This window comes from Sphaeramia orbicularis, chromosome 24 (assembly GCF_902148855.1).
Source record: "Sphaeramia orbicularis chromosome 24, fSphaOr1.1, whole genome shotgun sequence".
NCBI lineage: Eukaryota > Metazoa > Chordata > Actinopteri > Kurtiformes > Apogonidae > Sphaeramia > Sphaeramia orbicularis.
The window spans coordinates 38,696,144-38,720,801 of NC_043979.1; the positions used below are offsets into that span (position 1 = coordinate 38,696,144).

General features: G+C 34.8%; 1 protein-coding gene across 1 annotated transcript in view; it reads left to right on the forward strand.

The window, feature by feature from the left end:
- The window catches only part of stxbp5a (syntaxin binding protein 5a (tomosyn)), a 457,988-nt gene that overhangs the window by 183,679 nt on the left and 249,651 nt on the right, over positions 1-24,658 (forward strand). Inside the window, exons 3-4 of the mRNA XM_030128552.1 lie at positions 13,706-13,787; positions 19,746-19,846. Of these exons, the coding sequence (XP_029984412.1) occupies positions 13,706-13,787; positions 19,746-19,846 (183 nt within the window). The remainder of the gene's footprint in view (positions 1-13,705; positions 13,788-19,745; positions 19,847-24,658) is intronic.

The window sequence follows — 24,658 nt, forward strand, 5'->3', positions numbered from 1 at the left end:
TATTGGGAAACGAAAATTTTGGCCCCATTTACCACAATGTTAACGAAAATTTCAAAGTGATTCAGAATCCAGGATTTCTTCCGGATCACCCCCAAAAGTTAATCATTTCTTCCTTATCCCATTTCCAACAAACCCTGAAAATTTCATCAAAATCTGTCCATAACTTTTTGAGTTATGTTGCACACTAACGGACAGACAAACAAACCCTGGCAAAAACATAACCTCCTTGGCGGAGGTAATTAATGAGTTTTTAAAAGGGATTTAAAGGTGTTGGGGTCGGAGCAGTGTCGGATAGAAGGTGGGAGGGACTTCCAGAGGGTTCCATGTCCTCCATATATAGGTCTGTGGTATTACTTGCAGAATTTTGAACACCCCATCCCACTCAGTTTTCGAGCATGGGAGGGCACCAGTTGGCTGATGATGCTACGGAGCCTCACTAGGGTCATAGTAGGAAATATTTTTAGACTATTGCGAAGGAATGAGGTAGGCTCCAAAAGTATTGAAAGGCCAAAGTATTGCGAGGGAATGCAATAGTTCAGTCTAAAAATATTTCCCACTATGACCCTAGCGGCGCTCCATATGATGCCGTTAGCGAGGCTCGGTTCAAAAAAGGTTGAGAAACCCCGGTCTGTAACATTTTCCCAAAGATGAAGAAGTAAATTGAATGCCTAGCAGACATTTATCAAACCTTTCTTACCGTCGTATCTCCAACGTTTATCTGTGCGGTTTTCTATATCTGGCACATCTGACTGAATGTATGCGCTCATCTGCAGAAACGCTTCTCCTATAATTGATTTTCTAATGCTAATAACTGTCAACGCTGTGGGAAATTGTCGCCTTTGCTTTTGTATACGCGCAGCAGTGACACAGCAGGTGAACCAAAGGAGTGAGTTAAAGGCTAAATGTCGAACGCGGGGAAATCTGCACACCGTTGCACTTTCTAGTTGAGATTCACAGCTCCTCCTTTCACACCAGCCAACAACACACTGTAAAAAAAAAAAAAAAAAAGGCTTCAAGCTCTGAGGCAAAGCTATCCAGATGCTGACTCAGATGTCACATAGAGGAAGGTAATGATCATCACTGACTCTTATCTTTGAGGTCTGTTCAGTCTGCCTGGAGGCTTAAACTGGCTGAAATCCAGTGGAGCTGCTGGATTTCTTCTGGTCAGGGCATCACTGGCTGAAAGCTGTAGTCCTTTAATTGCCTGTCCAGGAGGGGAAGGGCTAAGCTTAATCCACCTGAGGACCAAAGGGGAGGCTTTTCAGCTCACAGACGCCTGCTGTTACATTGCTGATATCTGATTGGTGGCGAACAAGCATGTGCTTTCTGACGTTACGGACATAAGCGCTGCATTTAGTACAGTTGGAGTCTATAATACAATGGGGATGAATGATGACTTAAAATACATGAGAACATTTCACTTTATCGTGGACCTTTAAATAAGTGTTTAGTAAAGGTGGGGTAAGCTGTTCTGAGCAAACACACTCAGATTTGGCAAATATCCTCTGTGGGTGCAAAAAAAAAAAAAAAAAATGAACAGTATTGTGCAAGTTACAGTCTACTCTCGTTATACCGCCAATTTCCGTTCACGGCCAAATTGGCGGTATAGCGAAAATGGCGTTACAACGGGTTGCGTCCATAATGTGCATGTCTTTACTATATGATGTCTATGCTGCCTCCGTTAACCCGTTCTAATTGCGTTTCTAAATAAATCTTGATTCTGTTATGTTGTAAGGAATCATTTAAAGTGGAGAAACATTTTAAGCATTATTATACCGTGTCGGGAAATGACACCCCATCATCTTGAGGCTTTGGCTTAATCCCACGTCCTCTTCCCGACATCCTGACCTACTGAGTGTTCTGTGATAAATGAACGGTGGCCGTTCCGTAGACCTACTCGTAGCTTGTCGCGATCAGCATCTGGCGCGTTTGTTTCAGTGCATTGTTAAAATTTATGTGTACTCGATGGCAATCACGCTGGCGGTGTAACGGTCGGGAAATCAATGGTATAAGTGTTGTTTGTGCATGGAACTGGGCTGGCGGATGGCGATAGGCGGAAATGGCGGTAGCTAATGGAATAATGCATTGGGGATTTTTGTGCAATGGTTTTGGTCGGCGGTGAGCGAAAATGGCGGTATAACGGCGGGCGGTTTAACGAGAGTAGACTGTACTTCCAAACTGTAACACATTACTTGTTGCAGTTATTTAAAAGTAATTGTAGAATTGTAATGCATTACATGACTCTTGTATTACTTTTGAGTTACATGCAGACTCTTGTCATAAATGGTGCTTGCCCCCCCCCCAATATAGGTGACTGTAGAGCCTTGGGACGCATAAATTTGTGCCCTGAAGTAAATGTGGACAGATCGCTCACAAAGTAACGCTATGGTCTATTTGAACCTCAGCAGGAATACTTATTATTATTACACTGGTCAACAACAAATTTATTGTTGAAGTTGTTTGAGCTGATTTAGGATAATTTTGGTGTGCCGAATCCAAAAATCACATTAATTTTGCTCAATCAGGTCAACTTAATGAACTATGCTACATATTGGCTTTTTAACATGTTTGCTTACATTTATGGGCATTTTCACATCATACGATACAAAATTCTTTCATATTTCTTGCAATAAACGAGTTCGGAAGATTTTACTTTTGCCAATTTATGATTGTTTTTTTTAATATTACAGGTGAATGAAATGGCTTCGACTAGAAGATCTTGCAAAAATAAGCCTGACATATTCTGCTACATCTTTGGTGAATACACCATTGTGCCTAACAGGAATCAAGTCACAAGTTTCATAAAGTGTGCTTACCAATCTTATTTTGGTATTAATTATTATATTTTGTGAGCAGATCAAATTTTTCCAAATCAAATTAGCAAAAAAACCTGACCTGATTGAGAAAAACAGATGTCATTTTTGGATTTAGCGGTGCAAAATGGTCCTAATTCAGTTGAAAAAACCTAGACAACTGGCAAAAAACATTTTTTTGTAACCCAGTGTTGTTGTTATTATCATTATTATTATTATTATTATTATTATTATTATTATTATTATTATTATTATTATTATTATTCACCGGTTTTTTTGAAATTGTACTTTGTTTTAGTGTAAATACATGAAGATATTTACATTTACAAAAAGAAACATTTGGAGTTGTCATTATTTATATGTTGTTATGATAATAATGGCGGCCATGGCTCAGGTGGTAGACCGAAGGGTTGGCAGTTCGAATCCCGCTCCGTCCTAGGCAGTCCGTTGTGTCCTTGGGCAAGACACTTCACCCTCCTTGCCTCCAGTGCCACCCACACTGGTGTATGAATGTTTGGTGGTGGTCAGAGGGGCCGTAGGCGCAAAATGGCAGCCACGCTTCTGTCAGTCTGCCCCAGGACAACTGTTTTATTTATTTATTTATTTATTTATTTCAAACATGCAAAAAAACAAAACAAAATAAAACATTCAAATGGACAGAATCTATCTCCAAGCACATAGAAGTCTGAATTGTGCATGGTCAAAAAGGAGTAGGAAGAAGTATAAACTTATTTAATCCTACCCCTCAGTGCTTTTACTCCTTTATCGCTAACTTGATACAAGAGTCAAATAATAATATTTTCCTAATTTTAACATCAAACCACGATAAATAGATAATGCAGTAACTGAATTACACCCAGCAATATGATCATGGCAGTCCAGTCCTATAAGCAGACTCAACAATTCAACTATTTTCTTCAATAATTACAGCAGATTTATGAGTACAACATCATCCATAAACAAACAGTCCTTATTGTCATTATTTAATACTTTACCTCTCAACTGTGGCTGCAAATGTGGTTTACCACCACCAGAGGGAGAATGTGAGAGTGAATGAATAATGGGTCAATAATGTAAAGCGCTTTGGGTGTCTAGAAAAGCGCTATAGAAATCCAATCCATTATTATTATTATTATTATTATTATTATTATTATTATTATTATTATTATTATTATTATTATTATTATTATTATTATTATTGTTGTTGTTGTTGTTGTTATTGTTATTATTATATTTTACTGGTCCTACCCACTTCAGATTGAATTGGTCTGAATGTGGAACCTGAACTAAAAGGATTGTTAATATCTTAACTACTGAATGGTGAAGTTGGTGTACGTAACGCTGAATAAAAAATAAGTAGGTATATGCCGTATATCCTAGACCAGGGGTGTCAAACTCATTTTAGTTCAGGGGCCAGATTCAGCTAAATTTGATCTGAAGTGGGCCGAACCAGTAAAATAATAATGTAATAATACATAAATAATGTCAACTCCAAACTTTTCTTGATGTTTTAGGGCGAAAAAAGGTAATTTACATTATGAAAAGGTTTACATCTACAAACTATCTTTTCAAAGTATATTTTTAACAATATTCTGCTTCAGTTTATCATTTACCCAGGTACATTATAACTTACAGATCACAGTGGATCTGGAAATACACAAAACATTTAATGACAGGCAGAAAATTGTTAGAATTGTACTTACTTCTCTTAAGATATTTAAGGTTTTTCACTTTTTTTTTTTTTTTTTGCTAAATTGTACTTTGTTTTAGTATAAATACATGAAAATATTTATATTTACAAAGAGAAACATTTGAAGTCATTATTTATATGTTATTATAATAGTATTTTACTGAATCCTGTCCACTTGAGACTGAATTGGTCTGAATGTGGAACCTGAACTAAAAGGATTAATATCTTATTGTCATTTTTGCATTTCACAAATTCATCCCAAGGGCCGGGCTGGACCCTTTGGCGGGCCGGATTTGGCCCCCGGGCCGCATGTTTGACACCTGTGTACTAAGACTATCACCTGTCTGAGAAAACAGGACCATATGATGCAGACTCTGGCGTCCCTGCACTGGATTTTTGTATTGATTTTAGAATTTTGATATTGACTTTAAAGGTCCTACACAGTGAAGCCTGTAACTAAATAAAAGATCTTCTAATTCCGTATGATCCCGGTTGTCGTCTTAGAAAGTGGTCTTTGGATCGTTCCCAGATCTGGCGTGATGACTAAGGCCTTTACCGTCTGACCCCTGAACTTTGGAACGACTTACCTGTCAGTTATAACAGCAACATCTATTCCAGTTCCCTCGAATATTCTTTTTTTAGTCTTTATGTGCATTCTAATGAATTTAGATCTATTTATTGATGTTTTAAAGGTTAAAGGTTTATTATACTTTATTACCCCTGTAGGGAAACTCAGTCTGTGCGTTGTACCCATCCTAATACACACAGCTAGCATTAGCACTTAGCGCAAAGGCGTAACCTTTTAATGCCTGTTTTTGATGGTGGGGGAAACTGGAGGAAAGCCAGATGACATAACAGAGAAACGCTCATGTCCAACTGGGAATCCAACATGGAACCTTTAAACCATGTCCACTATATAGTATTATTGGATTTTTTTTTTTTTTTTTTTTTAATAAAGCACTTAATATTTGGTGATATTTAATAATAGCAATAAGCTTTTCTTCGTCTTTAAGTGCAATTGCTTACTCCATCTGCAGGCTCTTAAATCAAGTTGCCCCGGCAGCCACAGTTCCATCTGTGTTGCCATGGTAATGCTATGCAATGCTTGTAGCAATATACACATGCTATATATGACTACAAGAACGTCGGCTAAAAGCTCAACAAAACCAATTTCCAGGAAACGGAGCACAACTTAAACAACAAGCACTTAAGTAGACGACCAAGTTACTAGTCTGAGACCAGCGTATATCATGACAAATTTAACAAAACAGACCAATGAGGCTAACTTTGCAGCGCTAAGCTAACGCTAAGCAGGTCCAACAGCGCAAGTGTTATTCCTCTACTGTTAAAATTCACTGAACAAGACAAAAAAGAGCAAAAATAAAGGTCACATTATGAAGAGATTATTAGGATTTTTGTCTTAACTTTGCTGTTTTTTCTGATCATAACTTAGGTTTAAATGAATGAAGCTTCTACTATTGGCCATAGGTGACAAATATGCGGCCCGGGGCCAAATCCGGCCCACCAAAAGGTCCAGTCCGGCCCTGGGATGAATTTGTGAAATGTAAAAATTGCATTGAAGATATTAATCATTTTAGTTCAGGTTCCACATGCAGACCAATTTAATCTCAAGTGGGTCGGATCAGTAAAATACTATCAGAATAACCTCTAAATACTTACAACTCCAAATGTTTCTCTTCTAAATGTAAACATTTTTGTGTCATTTTACTGTATTTACACTAAAACAAACTATCATTTCACAAAAAAACACAAATAACCTGAACAAATATGAAACATTTGAAATATCTGAAGTGTACGTTTACTAATATTCTGCCTCTTTATTAAATGTTTTGTGTGGTAGTTGATCCACTGTGATCTGTAAGTTGTAATTTACATGTGTAAATGATAAACTGAGACATAATATTGTTAAAACGACACTTAGTTTTCTTAAGAATTTCAGTTTGTTCATGTTATTCACATTGTTTTAAAGGATAGTTGGTAGACAAAAACATTGTCATCACATAATTGTACTTTTTTTACTCAAAAACATAGAAAAAAAATTTGGAGTTGACATTATTTATATATTATTATGTTATTATTTCACTGGTCCGGCCCACTTCAGATCAAATTTGGCTTAATGTGGCCCCTGAACTAAAATGAGTCTGACACCCCTGGGCTAAGCCATTTGTTTGTGTCGCATTGAAATGATTCCCACTAGAAACAAAATGGCATAAGGACTCAGTGTTAGTTTTATGGCAATTCTTAAATGACTTTTTTCCATATTTAACCTTCCTTAAGAGATTTATCACCATTTGTTATAATATTATCTTCTGTATTTTGTGTTTTTTCACTGAAAATCAGGTATTTTCCTATATTTAATTTACTGATTATGTAGATGTTCATAAAAGGTCAGATTAAAGTTGAGGAATATTATATCAGAAACAGAGAAAACTGAAAAAAAAGTGACTTTTTCAGCGAAGATTTCAATAAACTCTAAAGGTTTTACTGGTGAATCAATATTGTAGAAGATGACAATATTTCCATGGTAACTACGAAGCCTCTGGACGTCCAAATGGGTCATATCTGATGACCACGAAAAGATGACAAACTGCAATGTATACCATTTATTTACATGTATTGATAGGATTAGTGAATCAACAGGTGTTAAATAGTTTAGATCAGTAGATGATTTTGGTCGAAGGTGGATGTTTGGGTCTTTATGGGTTAATAGTAATGCTGTAGTCCTCGAGTCCGGTCTCGAGACCATTTTCTGCTTTCTCAGTCTCATCTTGGACTTGACCCCTCAAGGACTCGGTCTCAACTCAGTCTTGGACCACAGTGGGAGGAGAAGGACTCGTAATTTCATATTGAATCCTCATGAAGATAATTTTCACTTGTTTCATTGGCAGATTTTTTGCTTGACTTAAGCAAAAAAAAAACCAAAAAAAACCCAACAACTTTGAATTAAGCAAAAAAAAATCTTGAATTAAGCAAAAAAAAAAAAAAATTTAATTAAGGAAAAAAAACCTTAAATTAAGCAAAAAAAATAAAAAAAATAAAAATAAAAATCTTGAATTAAGCAACAAAACAAAAAAAATCTTGAATTAAGCAAAAAATCTTGAAGTCAGCAAAAAAAAAAATCTTGAATTAGGCAAAAAAAAATCTTGCATTAAGCAAAAAAAAAATCTTGACTTAGGCAAAAAAGTCTTGAATTAAGCAAAAAAAGTCTTGAATTAAGCAAAAATATCTTGAATTAAGCAAAAAATTCTTGAATTAAGCAAACAAAATTTTGAATTAAGCCAAAAAAAATCTTGAATTAAGCAAAAAGGAAAAAAAAATCTTGAATTAGGCAAAAAAAAATCTTGAATTAAGCAAAAAAATCTTTAATTAAGCAAAAAAAAAAAAAAAAGAATCTTGAATTAAGCAAAACAGTCTTGAATTAAACAAAAAAAAATCTTGAATTAAGCAAAAAAAAAAAAAAAAAAATCTTGAATTAAGCAAAACAAAACAAAAAAATCTGCCAACAGAACAAGTGAAAATTATCTTGGTAAGATTTCTTGAAATGAGATTTCAAGATTTTTGTTAAAAATGAGTTCTTCTATCTCACTGAAAAGTTACTCTTTAGCTGATTATATCTTTTTTTTTTTAAGTCTGATCAGATATTTTGACTAGAATTGCGTAAAATAAACTTGATAAGCTTTATCTTTTTGCAGTGTAGACGGTCTCATCCCCATCACAGGTTAATAGTGTTTTTTTGCTGGTTATAAACATTCAAAACGAAGGCAATGAAATGGAAACATGTCGTAAAATGAACAGTAGTAGAAACAAAGTGTGTGGCGCTGACTCTGTTGACGTTGTTTATTCATTTAGACGGTGACAACGCAGTGCAGGAACGCTTAGAGCTTAATAAATGCTTGTGGTGGATGTTTGGGGCTGAAGCTGCAGTTTGCACCGCACGAGAGGAGGCCTCGATTATTGGTTTGAATTAGATTTTAGGTAGGCTGTGTTCGCTGCACCGCTGCTACTGTTGTCGTTAAGAAGATGTGACGGTGGTTTTTCCCTCCTTTTACAGTTAATTAAAAACCTAACTTCCCTTGCCTGGCGCTGCCTTTTTCACTGTTTTTTTTTATTTATTTTTTTTTTTTTTTAACCTGTGTGTGGCGGTATGACAGATCCCAGTGTAATACTTGTTTCCAGTTTCATGTCTTGTGTGTTGTGTTGCAGTCGGATAGCGCTGCAGGCAAACTGTAGCAACCAGGCACTTCCCACCCTGCAGTCCTTCTATATACATGTGTGTTGTGTGTTTTTTGCGCTGAAATTAAGTATCTGAATTTTTTTTTTTGCGCTGAAATTAAGTATCTGATGTTTTTTTTTTGCACTGAAATTAAGTATCTGTTTTTTTTGTACTGAAATTAAGTATCTGATTTTTTTTTTTTTTTGCACTGAAATTAAGTATCTGTTTTTTTTGTACTGAAATTAAGTATCTGATTTTTTTTTTTTTTTTTTTTTGCACTGAAATTACGTATCTGAATTTTTTGTACTGAAATTAAGTATCTGAATTTTTTTGCACTGAAATTAAGTATCTGATTTTTTTTTTTGCACTGAATTAGGTATCTGGTTTTTTTGTACTGAAATTAAGTATCTGATTTTTTTTTTGCACTGAAATTAAGTATCTGATTTTTTTGCACTGAAATTAAGTATCTGATTTTTTTTTGTGCTGAAATTAAGTTTCTGAATTTTTTTGCACTGAAATTAAGTATCTGATTTTTTTTGCACTGAAATTAAGTATCTGATTTTTTTTTGCACTGAAATTAAGTATCTGATTGTTTTTGCACTGAAATTAAGTATCTGAATTTTTTGTACTGAAATTAAGTATCTGAATTTTTTTGCACAGAAATTAAGTATCTGATTTTTTTTTTTTTTTTTTTTGCACTGAAATTAAGTATCTGTTTTTTTTTTGTACTGAAATTAAGTATCTGTTTTTTTGTACTGAATTTAAGTATCTGGTTTTTTTGTACTGAAATTAAGTATCTGATTTTTTTTTTTGCACTGAAATTAAGTATCTGATTTTTTTTTTGCACTGAAATTAAGTATCTGTTTTTTTGTACTGAATTTAAGTATCTGATTTTTTTTGCACTGAAATTAAGTATCTGATTTTTTTTTTTTTTTTTTTTTTTTGCACTGAAATTAAGTATCTGTTTTTTTTGTACTGAAATTAAATATTTGAATTTTTTTGCACTGAAATTAAGTATCTGATTTTTTTATTTTTTTTGCACTGAATTTAAGTATCTGGTTTTTTTGTACTGAAATTAAGTATCTGATGTTTTTTTTGCACTGAAATTAAGTATCTGATTTTTTTTTTTTTTTTTTTGCACTGAAATTAAGTATCTGTTTTTTTTTGTACTGAAATTAAGTATCTGATTTTTTTTGCACTGAAATTAAGTATCTGATTTTTTTTTTTTTTTTTTTTTTGCACTGAAATTAAGTATCTGTTTTTTTTTGCACTGAAATTAAGTATCTGTTTTTTTTTGTACTGAAATTAAGTATCTGATTTTTTTGCACTGAAATTAAGTATCTGATTTTTTTGCACTGAAATTAAGTATCTGATTTTTTTTTTTTTTTTTTTTTTTTTTTGCACTGAAATTAAGTATCTGATTTTTTTTTTTTTACACCTGTGTATGGCGGTATGACAGATCCCAGTGTAATCCTTGTTTCCAGTTTCATGTCTTGTGTGTTGTGTTGCAGTCGGATAGCGCTGCAGGCAAATTGTAGCAACCAGGCACTTCCCACCCTGCAGTCCTTCTATATACATGTGTGTTGTGTGTTTTTTGCGCTGAAATTAAGTATCTGAATTTTTTTTTTTTTTTTTTTGCACTGAAATTAAGTATCTGATTGTTTTTGCACTGAAATTACGTATCTGAATTTTTTGTACTGAAATTAAGTATCTGAATTTTTTTTTTTGCGCTGAAATTAAGTATCTGATTTTTTTTGTACTGAAATTAAGTATCTGATTTTTTTTTTTTTTTTTTGCACTGAAATTAAGTATCTGATTGTTTTTGCACTGAAATTACGTATCTGAATTTTTTGTACTGAAATTAAGTATCTGAATTTTTTTGCACAGAAATTAAGTATCTGATTTTTTTTTTTTTTTTGTACTGAAATTAAGTATCTGATTTTTTTGTACTGAAATTAAGTATCTGATTTTTTTTTTGTACTGAAATTAAGTATCTGAATTTTTTTGCACAGAAATTAAGTATCTGATTTTTTTTTTTTTGCACTGAAATTAAGTATCTGTTTTTTTGTACTGAAATTAAGTATCTGATTTTTTTTTTTTGCACTGAATTTAAGTATCTGTTTTTTTTGTACTGAAATTAAGTATCTGATTTTTTTTGCACTGAAATTAAGTATCTGATTTTTTTTTTTTGCACTGAAATTAAGTATCTGATTTTTTTTGCACTGAAATTAAGTATCTGACTTTTTTTTGCACTGAAATTAAGTATCTGATTTTTTTTTTGTGCTGAAATTAAGTTTCTGAATTTTTTTGCACTGAAATTAAGTATCTGATTGTTTGTTTTTTTTTTGTACTGAAATTAAGTATCTGATTTTTTTTTTTTTTTTTTGCACTGAAATTAAGTGTCTGAATTTTTTTGCACTGAAATTAAGTATCTGATTGTTTTTTTTTTTTTTTTTTGCACTGAAATTAAGTATCTGATTTTTTTTTTTTAACCTGTGTATGGCGGTATGACAGATCCCAGTGTAATCCTTGTTTCCAGTTTCATGTCTTGTGTGTTGTGTTGCAGTCGGATAGCGCTGCAGGCAAATTGTAGCAACCAGGCACTTCCCACCCTGCAGTCCTTCTATATACACACACAAGTGCACACTAATGATCAGCCACAGTGCACCTCTACATGCCCACTGTATAAAAAATGACCCCCCACCCCACCTTGGTGTTGGGAGTCATGGGTAGAATGAATGGAAACCCACCTGATCACTCACCTCTGCAGGAGTAGCTTGTTATTCTGTCACCCTGTCGTCCCCCCCCCCCCCCCCCCCATCCTCCTTCGTTCCTGTTTTCTCTCTCCTCTGCATCTTTTATCAGAGTTCTCCATCCGTCTTTACCTGTGTTCCTTCTGTCTGTCTCACCCCTCACTCCGCCCGCTATTATTTTCTCATCCGCTTTAATAGTATCCACCTCTTCTCTGCTGAATCATTTCTGTTTATTCAAATATCTAAATTCATCCTCTCTATTTTCTTGACTTCTGCGTCTTCTCTGCGGCGTTGCAAATACCCCCTCTGTTTCTGTTTTGACTCGGTGGACTGGATTTATGCGTTATCTCACTAGTCCAGGGGGGTCAAACATACATGGGTATAGAAGTAAAACTGTCTCATCAGTTTTTGAATTATAAAAGCTATTGAATTTCTAGCATTGAATTTTTTTGCGCTGAAATTAAGTATCTGATTTTTTTTTTTTTTTTTTTGCACTGAAATTAAGTATCTGATTTTTTTTGCACTGAAATTAAGTATCTGAAATTTTTTTTTTGTACTGAAATTAAGTATCTGATTTTTTTTTTTTTTTTTTGCACTGAAATTAAGTATCTGAATTTTTTTGCACTGAAATTAAGTATCTGAATTTTTTTTTTTTGCACTGAAATTAAGTGTCTGAATTTTTTTGCACTGAAATTAAGTATCTGAATTTTTTTTTTGCACTGAAATTAAGTATCTGATTTTTTATTTTTTTTTTGCACTGAAATTAAGTATCTGAATTTTTTTGCACTGAAATTAAGTCTGATTTTTTTTTTTTGCACTGAAATTAAGTATCTGAATTTTTTTATTTTTTGCACTGAAATTAAGTGTTTGAATTTTTTTGCACTGAAATTAAGTATCTGAATTTTTTTTTTGCACTGAAATTAAGTATCTGAACTTTTTTATTTTTTGCACTGAAATTAAGTGTCTGAATTTTTTTGCACTGAAATTAAGTATCTGAATTTTTTTTTTTTGCACTGAAATTAAGTATCTGATTTTTTTTTTTTGCACTGAAATTAAATATCTGAATTTTTTTGCACTGAAATTAAGTCTCTGATTTTTTTTTTTTTTTTGCACTGAAATTAAGTATCTGATTTTTTTTTTTTTGCACTGAAATTAAGCATCTGAATTTTTTTGTACTGAAATTAAGTATCTGAATTTTTTTTTTTTGCACTGAAATTAAGCATCTGAATTTTTTTGCACTGAAATTAAGTAACTGAAATATTTTTTTTTTGCACTGAAATTAAGTATCTGAATTTTTTTTTTTTTTTGCACTGAAATTCAGTATCTGATTTTTTTTGCACTGAAATTAAGTATTTGATTTTTTTTTTTTTTTTTGGACTGAAATTAAGTATCTGATTCTTTGGACTGAAATTAAGTATGTGAATTTTGACTTTTGAAGTTTGAATTTCTTGCTTTTGAATTTTTTTTGCTTTTGAATTTTTTAAATTCTAAATTTATGAACATAGTTGAATTTAGAGACAAAAAATTCTGATACTTAATTTCAGTGCAAAAAAAAATTCAGCCTCAACCTCGTGTTGGTTTGTCTGTCTGTGTGCGAGATAACTCAAAAAAGTTATGGATGGATTTGGATGAAAATTTCAGGAAATGTTGATACTGGCACAAGGAACAAATGATTAAATTTTGGTGGTGATCGGGGGTAGGCGGGTGGGGGGGCCACTGATCTGCCTTGGCGGAGGTCTGCGATCTATGAGTACTTTTCTAGAAAAGACAGCGCATCTCTTCATAACTAGCCCTTATGTGCTTCCTTTTTAGGTAAATTTGCATTAATGTCAGATAATTATAATGAGGTGTTGAATAATTACATTATTTTCAAGAACAGAATTATGATTCACATGCATGCAGAGTCAGGGTCAGTTTTTTTTGTTTTGTTTTTTTTTTTTATTGCAGATGATGAATATGTTCAAGCTCTGTTGGTGGATCCCAAAAATGTCACTGTGAATCTTTCTATTTTCCCTCCCCAGCAGGAATCTGGGTAACAGATGTCATGACCTTTGAGTCAGGTGTAGCAAGAAGCTAGTGATCTTTTGTGCCATGCTTAAAAAAAAAAAAAAAAAAGATACCTCATGCAGACACAGTGAGTAGCAGGAAGTCTCCAAACACAAAACCACACTTGAATGCACCATGGAGATGAGTTCCTTGACTGAGAGCCTTTCAGGTTCGGGCGCCCGGGTGTGGAGTGTTACTGTCAGCACGAGAGCGGAGCCGCCGTCATCCAGCTACAGTTTCTCATCAATGAGGTGGGTCCGAAAAAGAAAGGGCGCAATCAGCAGGAAGAACATTGACGGAAATGTCCGCACTGGGGGGGGGGGGGTTAAAACGACTCACAGGCTGATTCATGACTATGTTTCCTTTAAACCTCCTATTGTGTTCTGTTAAAGGTGAAGATACAACATATGGACAAAAGTATTGGGACACGTTGAACACTGGGAAAAAAAATCTTACCAAGTGTATTTTTCTCATTTCTCGTCAAAATATCTCATTACACTTAAAAAAAGAAATATTCACCTAAAGAGTACATTTTCAGTGAAATATAAGAACTTATTTTTAGACAATAGATCTGGAAAATCTAATTTCAAGAAATGTTACCAAGATAATTTTCACATGTTCCATTGGCAGATTTTTTTTTTTTTTTTGCTTAATTCAAGATTTATTTATTTTTTTTGCTTAATTCAAGCAAAAAATGTGGATTTTTTAAAATTTACTTATTTATTTATTGGCTTAATTCAGGATTTTTTTTGCTTAATTTAAGCAAAAAATCTGGTATTTTCCTATATTTATATTTATTTATATACAGGGTGGGGAAGCAAAATTTACAATGAACATTTAGTTGTTTTTTCTCAGCAGACACTACGTCAATTGTTTTGAAACCAAACATATTTTGATGTCATAATCATACCTAACACTATTATCCATACCTTTTCAGAAACTTTTGCCCATATGAGTAATCAGGAAAGCAAACGTCAAACAGTGTGTGATTTGCTGAATGCACTCGTCACACCAAAGGAGATTTCAAAAATAGTTGAGTGTCCATAAAGACTGTTTATAATGGAAAGAAGAGAATGACTATGAGCAAAACTATTAGGAGAAAGTCTGGAAGATACTATTAAAGAAGAATGGGAGAAGTTGTCACCTGAATATTTGAGGAACACTTGCGCAAGTTTCAGGAAGCGTGTGAAGGCAGTTATTGAGAAAGAAGGAGGACACATAGAATAAAAACATTTTCTATTATGTCCATTTTCTTGTGGCAAATAAATTCTCATGACTTTCAATAAACTAATTGGTCATACACTGTCTTTCAATCCCTGCCTCAAAATATTGTACATTTTGCTTCCCCACCCTGTACATTTATATTACTATTCATGCACATTAATCATCATACTAAAATTACATTTAAGGATTATTATACCAGAAACAAAGAAAACTTAAGAAAAGGGGACTTTTTCAGGAAAATCTATTATTGACATCAAATCCCAAATGGATTTTTCTCCATATTTAACTTTTCTTAAATGATTTGTCACCATTTATTGTAATATTATCTTCTTTATTTGGTGTTTTTTCAGCAAAAATCATGTATTTTCCTAAACTCAGTTAAATGATTATGTAGCTGTTCATAGAAGTCCTTATGTATTGATAGGATTAGTGGATCAACAGGTATTTAACTGTTGATGATATTGGTCGCTAGTTGCTGTTTGGGTCTTTATAAGTTAAACAAAACTAACAAATGCAATACAATGTTATTTATCGCAATACAAACGTATATAGACATAGACATACTTTATTTGTCATTAAGATTTGCATCAATATGAAATTACGATGCAGTGGCTCAGTGCACAACAGGAACAATGACAGTATGTAGAAGGATAAATATACACATTAAAAATAAAAATAGAAAAACTTTTGAATAAAGGATCAATAAGAATAAATATCTAAATATTCTAAAATATTGCACAGTCTAAAAACCGTGAGACAATGCCTCATGGCAATAAGGCGTGTGGTGAGGAAATGGGAATGTTATGAGTTGAGAAGTCTTATGGCATATGGGAAGAAACTGTTTTTTTTTTTCTTTCCAACCTTTGTTTATTTGGAGTTTTATAGAAATTGGGCAATACAAACATTGTATCGTATGTGACATTAGTCAGAAATAAATTGTTGCACAATTTCCTTCTTTTTTTTTTTAACATGCAAACAAACCCAAGAACAAGGACAAGAACACAAGTACACCAACCTTCTCCATTAACAAAAACACACAAAACAGACAACAAACAAACAAAAAAAAGAAAAAAAAGCGACAAAAAAAAAAGTGACATCAGTTGAAAATAAATTGTTGCACAATTTCCTTTTTTTTTTTTTTTTTTTTTACATGCAAACAAACACAAGAACAAGGACAAGAACACAAGTACACCAACCTTCTCCATTAACAAAAACACACAAAACAAAGACAACAAACAAACAAAAAAAAATAAAGGAAAAAAAAAGCCAAAAAATAATAATAATAACAATGTGACATCAGTTGAAAATAAATTGTTGCACAATTTCCTTTTTTTTTTTTTTTTTTTTTACATGCAAACAAACACAAGGACAAGTACACAAGTACACCAACCTTCTCAATTAACAAAAACACACAAAACAAAGACAACAAACAAAAAAAAATAAAGAAAAAAAAGCCCCAAAAAAAGTGACATCAGTTGGAAATAAATTGTTGCACAATTTCCATTTTTTTTCCTCTTTTTTTCTTTTTTTTTTACATGCAAACAAACACAAGAACAAGGACAAGAACACAAGTACACCAACCTTCTCCATTAACAAAAACACACAAAACAAAGACAACAAACAAACAAACAAACAAAAATAAAGCAAAAAAAACAAACAAACAAACAAACAAAAAAAACGTCTTGAAAGGTTCACATTTAGAATATTGATGTGTTATGTGTTACACAAGGTGCATTACTGAATAGAAAAAACAAAAAAGAGGACCAGGTGGAAAATTACCATAAAGGTCAATCTGGAACAAAGGGGACATTTGTTTTCCTGACGAGTTGAAACAAAGGATTCCAGATTTGTGAAAATTTATCAGCAGAGGCATAAAGTGTCATTCGAATTTTTTCTAATTTGAGAAAATATAGGACGAAACTGTTTTTGAACCTGGTCATTCTGTAATGACATTTATTATTATTATTATTATTTTGTATCCCAGACCCCTGTTAGAAAAGAAACACCTGAATCCAACGTGTCCCAATACTTTTGTCTATATAATGAATATGGGTGATCTTACTGATATTGTGAAACTAATCTACTTTATCTACTCACAGTGTTGATTCTCTCCTCGTACCTTTTTTAAAATCACAGAACATCCACTACTGCTACTCATCCGACGCTTATCATACAATTATAAGCGCTAAAATAAGCACTTCAGTCCATTTGATGAAAATGGAAAACATTCTGTCAAGTGTAGAATTACTGAACTGGTTTGACTAGGCTGGAAACTTGCTATGGGTATTAAATCCCTGCCAGACTATCTGATTCTACATGGAAATAAAACATGAAATGGCTTTACTTAATGTTATGTGAAATGCAGGATTTCATGCTTAGCCATGTGTGCATTTTCTGTGTATGTATGTTTGCGTGGTGTGTCTCAGGGTCTGTCAGTGTGACTCAGCAGCTCAAAGAAACCCTTAGGGAGATGGAAGTGATTTTTAGTGCCTCCTACACACACACACACACACACACACATACACACACACACACACACACATACATATACGTACATCTTATGAATCATCATGGTTACCTGGGAGAAGACTGCCTGATTTAAAGTCAGCCTGAGTTTCCAGGGAAATCAGTCTGACTCACGCTTGTCGTGTCGCAAAAAAAGGAAATGTGCAGCGTGTAGATAAGTTTGTAAGAGGTCTGTAGTCGTAATCTGCGTGCAGTTTCTTAATGGTAAAGCGTGTCCTCTTTTGTCTTTGTGCATATACCAGTGATTCCCAACCTTTTTTGACTCGTGACCCCATTTTAACATCATAAATTTCTGGCGACCCCAGACATTCAAAATGCAGACTTTTTTTTTTTTTTTTTGGCGAAAATTAATTTGTTTTTGATCATGTAATAGTTTGCTGTAATATGCTGCAAATAAACGTACTTTTACACAACTTTAAGGTTATACAGGGTGGGGAAGCAAAATGTACAATATTTTGAGGCAGGCATTGAAAGACAGTGTATGACCAATTAGTTTATTGAAAGTCATGAGAATTTATTTGCCACAAGAAAATGTACATAATAGAAAATGTTTTTATTCTATGTGTCCTCCTTCTTTCTCAATAACTGCCTTCACACACTTCCTGAAACTTGCGCAACTGTTCCTCAAATATTGGGGTGACAACTTCTCCCATTCTTCTTTAATAGTATCTTCCAGACTTTCTCGTAATAGTTTTGCTCATAGTCATTCTCTTCTTTCCATTATAAACAGTCTTTATGGACACTCCAACTATTTTTGAAATCTCCTTTGGTGTGACGAGTGCATTCAGCAAATCACACACTGTTTGACGTTTGCTTTCCTGATTACTCATATGGGCAAAAGTTTCTGAAAAGGTATGGATAATAGTGTTAGGTATGATTATGACATCAATATATGTTTGGTTTCAAAACAATTGACGTAGTGTCTGCTGAGAAAAAACAACTAAATGTTCATTGTAAATTTTGCTTCCCCACCCTGTATAATGTAAATTTTTGTTAAGTTTTAATTTTTTTTTTTTATCAATTACTAGAAATTTCAGGCGATCCCATTAGAATTCCAGGCGATCCTACGTGGGGTCCCGACCCTAAGGTTAAAAAACACTGCATTAACTGCTCCCAATCCCCTTTTTTAAGTTGTGTGGTACAGTCTGTTCTTTCCTTTTTCTTTTTTTTTTGATATCTTTTTATTTCGCAAAAGAAAATCCTCCAGATACAGTATATACATAGTGATACTGCACTGTAAGCCCAGATAAGTAGAGTTTACTCCAAAAATTTGAGGCAAGTGATTGCACTTAAATGATCTGAGTAATGATCGACTAATCAATTGGTTTAAGTAGGTTCAACTTTTATGCTAAAAGTATTGAACTTAAACTATTAAGCAGAAAACACTAAAAGACAAGTTATTTGGACTTTAAATCTGTTGTAAAATCAACCCCACTATCCAACCATTCAACTCAGCATTTGAGGTTACACTGACTAATTTTCTGAATTGCAGCCAGATTCATTTATCATTGCTTAAACAACTTTTTTTTTTAAATAATCAAATACAAAATCCTATTCCTGATTAAAATAGTTATGAAATTATTCAATTGATATATTGTAGCATGAATGGAAGTTAACTCAGTATCATTTGCCAGTACAGGAAGTGCTTTTAATTTGACAAGACATTAAGATTTCTATTGTAAAATAACAGTTTTAGATGAACAGTAAAGCCATTGTTCTTCCTCTGGCTCTGACTCATGGTGCAGCTCTACAAAAATACAAAAACAAACACAAAAAGGCCAATAAACACTGCCATACACACATTAAATCCAAATTAACACTAACACCACAACCCCACTGAACTCCTGCACAGAAAAAGAACATATTCTCAACAACATGCCCAATACCCACAATGCAATGCGAAGATAAAAAGGTGTGGTCATGACTAAAACTTAGTGATTTAATTCCATTCAACTTCAACTTTTTCGTACTTTCAACTATGTCTACAAATTAGTAGAATATACTGAACATTTTATAGTAATGTCATAAAGCTTAAATCATTTAAGTGCATTGTAATTAAAGCATTTTAGTAAATACAAATTCCGGGCTTACAGTGTGGGTCTTACTTTTTACAGTTCTTCTTTGTGCAGTCTGTTCTTTCTTAAACTGATCAAATCTTGCACCACAAACATCTGAAACCAGTGTTCAAGGAGTTAAACTGAAATGAGGAGGAATGAGGGTCTTATTTAGAGGCTCACCTGGGGTCTATATCCACCAGCAGCAGCAAAGTTTGCATTGGAATAACGTCGATTTTTTTTACAGTGAAACCTTGCCACTTCAGTACGTTGTTTTTTTTTTAGTCAATTACTAGAAATTTCAGGTGACCCCATTTGAATTCCAGGCGACCCCATGTAGGGTCCTGACCCCAAGGTTGAAAAACACTGTCGTAGACTGAAGCGGCTGTGGTTGTGTTTTAACAGGGGGCGCTGGTGAGTGCTCTGTCCGATGACAGCGTCCACCTGTGGAACCTGAGGCAGAAGAGACCAGCCATCCTCCACTCGCTCAAGTTCAACAGAGAGAGGTAAGAGGTGCAACGCCAACCACCTGTCCGTCACTTTGTCCGTGGTGTAGTGGTCCCTGGGTATACTCTCAATTTTTGCCTTTTTTTAAGTAGTCCACAAAAACACCCTGATTTAGAAACAAAGATATGTGAATCTACTCTGTTTAGTTTACCCAAAAATCCATCAGTAGTATTTGCTCACTATTATAAAATTATCATGGTTTGATCAGCAGCAGTTTGCAGGTATGACCTCAGATTCAGATTTATTTGTCATTTCAGCATATAGAATACACAGAAACGAAACATTGTACTCAGGTCCCCGACTGTCAGCAGCATTTAGTAAATAGTATAAATTACTGATAAAAATACTAAAATAATAAAATATTGATATAAATAAAGAAAAAATGCCCCCCCACCACCACCACCCTAAAAAATGACCTATAAATAACTAAAAAGTTTTATTTCTAAAGTGCACTTGGGGCGCCGCTACCAATTCTGAGCCCAGTTCTAGGTAAACGTTCTGGACCCTTCAAAAACAATTCAGTATCTTGTTGATCTTTCGAAGTGGGAGGGTAGAGGGGTGGGGGTCCATAATTAAAGTACCTTACGCTGGCATAAAACTGAAGTGAAACTTTACACTGAACTTCACATTTAACCCTTTCATGCGTAAGTCACTACAGTGGACAGTTCTTCTCCAGGTGTTCTCTTGTAAATTAATGGGTTTTGTTGTTTTAGTTCCATATCAGCCAACACAGTGGACACTTACACACCATCTCATACCCTGACATTCTTACCATTACTGTAACTTTGCTGTTCTTGATCAACCTGATCTGCAGTGACATGTTTTAGTGTAAATCAATTGTTATTTGTTAGACAAAAAGTTTTTTTTTTTTGCATATTACCCCCATGAAATGAGTAATTACTAGCATTAGAATATGTTAAAATGTGAGAAGACATCAGATTAGAAGCATTAAAAATGTTTTTATTTCATTGTTTTCATATCACTTTCTGATATTGGATTTTAAACACGTTTCTTTACTTCAAAAATTAAATGCATGGATATTTTTGTAACTCTATAGAAAAAAAAAAAAAAAAAAAAACTCGATCACATTGTTTTTTTTTATGCCTATGGAGGAATAAAAACACTCAAGAAAAAAATCTTGACTAAGGTTCTCATAATTCATGCATGAAAGGGTTAAGTGAGTGGGATGAGGATCAGCACCTCCAAATCCGAAGCCAGGGTTCTCAACCAGAAAAAGGTGGTCTGCCCTGTCGGGTCAGCGGGGAGTCTTTGCCCCAAGTGGAGGAGTTTAAGTGTCTTGGAGTCTTGTGCACGAGTGAGGGAAGGATGGAGTGCGAGATTGACAGATGGATCGGTGGAGCAGGTGTGGTGATGCAGTCACCGTGTTGGTGTGTTGTTGTAAAGAAGGAGCTGAGCTGTAACGTGATTTACTGGTCAGTCTACGTTCCTACCCTCACCTATGGTCCCTATGAAAAACCAATAGTATTTTCCTGGTCCTGCCCACTTGAGACTGAATTGGTCTGAATGTGGAACCTGAACTAAAAGGATTGTTAAAGCTGCAGTATGTAGGATTGTGGCCAAAACTGGTACTGCAATCACATTCAAAATACTGTAGAACGTGGTATCCTCTCCTCCTCCCCCAGGCTAGGGGTTGCCAGATCCCGCATGAGAATCTACTACTAGTGTTTCCTCTAATCCTTGCCACCACACCATAAATTTCATACAAAAAAATCATCACCAGACTTATTCTACATAAGTCTAACATATAAAAGGCCAGAACAAACGTCCTGCACACTCAAATGAAAGTTTGCGAAGATTCAGGAGATAGAGAAAAGGGAAATGAGCATTAGATTTCACTTTTACTACCCGCTGCACGATCGCTCTAATCCCCCCCCCCGACCGAACCACGGACACTGGACTACGGAGCTCCCCCCCCCCTTCCGGACTACCGATCCCCCCCCGCGAACCACAGACGCCAAACTACCGACGCCCCCCCCCCCCCCCCCCCCCCGAACCACAGACGCCGAACTACCAACCGACACCCCCCCCCCCCCCCCCCCCCGACCGAATCACGGACGCCGAGCTACCAAACCCCCCCCGACCGAACCACAGACCAAACACCCCCCCCTCGTTCGGATTACACACCGCTAAATGAACAGGTCACTTCCACAGAAAACACTGAACTACAAGGAGCTACCATGGCAAGAGACAAGTCCTTCACCGGTACCTGGTCTGTTCACCAGTCCCGGACCGGCAGTCTCTTCACCGGGGCCAGGAGAAGTGACTGCTGCCCGGCCCCGGGACAAGGGACCAGGTGAAGAGGCCGCGACCCCGGCTCTCAGTGGCTCTTCCCGGTGGTCAGACTAAGGCAGGGCCGGCGTCGGTCTTCAAATCCTTCTCCTCTTTCAGTCGTCTCCATGTTTCTGAATCATCTTCTATGCATCTCCTTGTTTTATTTCTCACTTTGTCACGATGTATTTGGGAATAACAAGAGTCCTTTTAGGTTTAATAACGTCAGACATTTGTGATCAGAAATGTTCCAGCTGCAGCCCACTGGGAACTGGCAACCTGGAGCTGAAAGGCTTCTGACTCTGATTAGCAGACAGGTGATGGGCGGGGCATCAGACCAAAACACACAATGTCAATATAAACATCATTTCAGGGCTGACACTGAGCTTTTCAAATGCACATATTCTGGCTGGACTACTACTGTCAGTGAGATCAGTATTTGAAATGGACAGGATTCCTTCATGTCTGGTGACAGTCAAGGCAATTTTACAATTACTTAGAACATAATTCCTACATACTGCAGCTTTAATATCTTAGTGTAATTTTTGCATTTCACAAATTCATCCCAAGGGCCGGACCGGACCCTTTGGCGGGCCGGATTTGGCCCCCGGGCCGCATGTTTGACACCTTTGTCCTAGACTACACCCCTGAGTAGGCGGATCCGTCTCTTTGCCTTTTTCCCTTTTCTTCTCAGTTTTTTCCCCTTCCTCTTCTTCGTCAATTAGTCCCTCACACTCACTTTGATGCAGCATGAACTGTGTCTTTCCCACCAGCACCAGTGTCACAGACTGTTGCCTGTGTGAACTGTTAGCTTTCGCCGACTGTCAAAGTGTATGCAAACAGACGGCATTTCATTTGGAAAATATGTCTGCGTGTTTGCAAAACTGAGCACAGGGTAAAGGAGGCGATGAACTGAGTGATCTCCTTCGCTCTCTGTTGGTTTCCAACTAAACACTTGTTATTTAGGTCACTCCGTTTGCCTCTGAGGTACGAACATTACAGGGGCACAGGTGTGAACTCAACATGCCACCAGGTTTAGACTGACACACAAAGGAATAATACACAGCTCCACATGCTAGGCTGATTCACAAATACATACATATACCTCCTTTGATCAGATGGATTATGTGTTTGATTCCATTACAATTGACAGATAAAGGCTACAGAGTTCATAAATGAAGTTTTCAGAATCGGCTTTTATTGTCACTGTGCTACTACAATCAGTGCAACAATAGGAATAAAAAAAAAAAAAACGTAAGAATAGAACAGAGGGAATATAAAAGTACAAAAACTAAAAGTAAAATAAGAAAACAGAATATAAAATTTTACCAGAAGTAAAGTAAGAACAGAATGTATTTTAGTCTGTTTGGTTGGATTAGATTAGATTAGACTTTATTGAGTGAAAAAAAAACAAAGTAGTGCAAAATCAAACAGTATGAAATAATGCAAAATATATAATAGTAATACACTATACAGACTATACAGTAATTAACCCATTACTGCCTAAATTTATGTACAGTTATGTAAAAAAAAAAACAAAAAAAAACTTAAAGGTAAAATGAGAAAACAGAATATAAAATTTTGCCAGAGGTAAAATAAGAATAGAATGTATTTTAGTCTATCAGATTACATTACATTACATTACACTACATACATTACATTAGACTTTATTGGTCCCACAATGGGGAAATGCACTGGTCAAGGCGGCAACAGAATAAAGTGCAAGACAAATGTGTCCATGTATAAGAACAGTGCAAAAAACAAAACAAAAAAAAAAAAAAAAAATAGTGAATAAACTATACAGACTCTACAGTAATTAACCCATTCCTGCCTAAATTTATTAACAATTATGTAAAAAATAAGTAATTTGTGGTGCTGTTCTCAAGTAGGTGCTAAATTAAGTGGATATTGTTCATTTGAATATCGTCACCTTCCTAAAATAATTGTCCAAATAATAATGATGACAAATAATGACTAAATCATGAAATACTAGTTTTTTGTGTTTCCTGAAAATCTGAAAAAAACAAGGCAGTTATTTAAGGAACACGATGATGTAGAACATACAATAGCTATGATGGAAATTAGTGAAATTAGGCTTAATTGTCATAACAGTAAATCAACAAATGCTCCAGTCTCAGATACATAGTTTATTTTACTGACGCTACTGTTGATGACTTATTCCAGTTAATAATCCAAACTAGGGCTGCATGATTTTGGCAAAAAATAAAATCCTGATTTTTTTCCCCCTAAAAACTCGATTTTCGATTTTTGGGTAAAACTACAAAAGACAACAGAAGTCAGCATGTCATTTTTGTGAGCAGCTCGCAATGCAAGCTACTGCTCCGACCTCAAATCTGTGATGGTATCACATGATGAACCCACAGAAGTTTTTTTTTTTTCTTCATTAAATCTTTATTAAATGAAGTACAGTATACAAATAATGTATACAACAAGAAAATAACATAAGTTTGCCAGGGGAGAATACACTACAATAAAATGTCATCAGAGCAAATACTGATGGT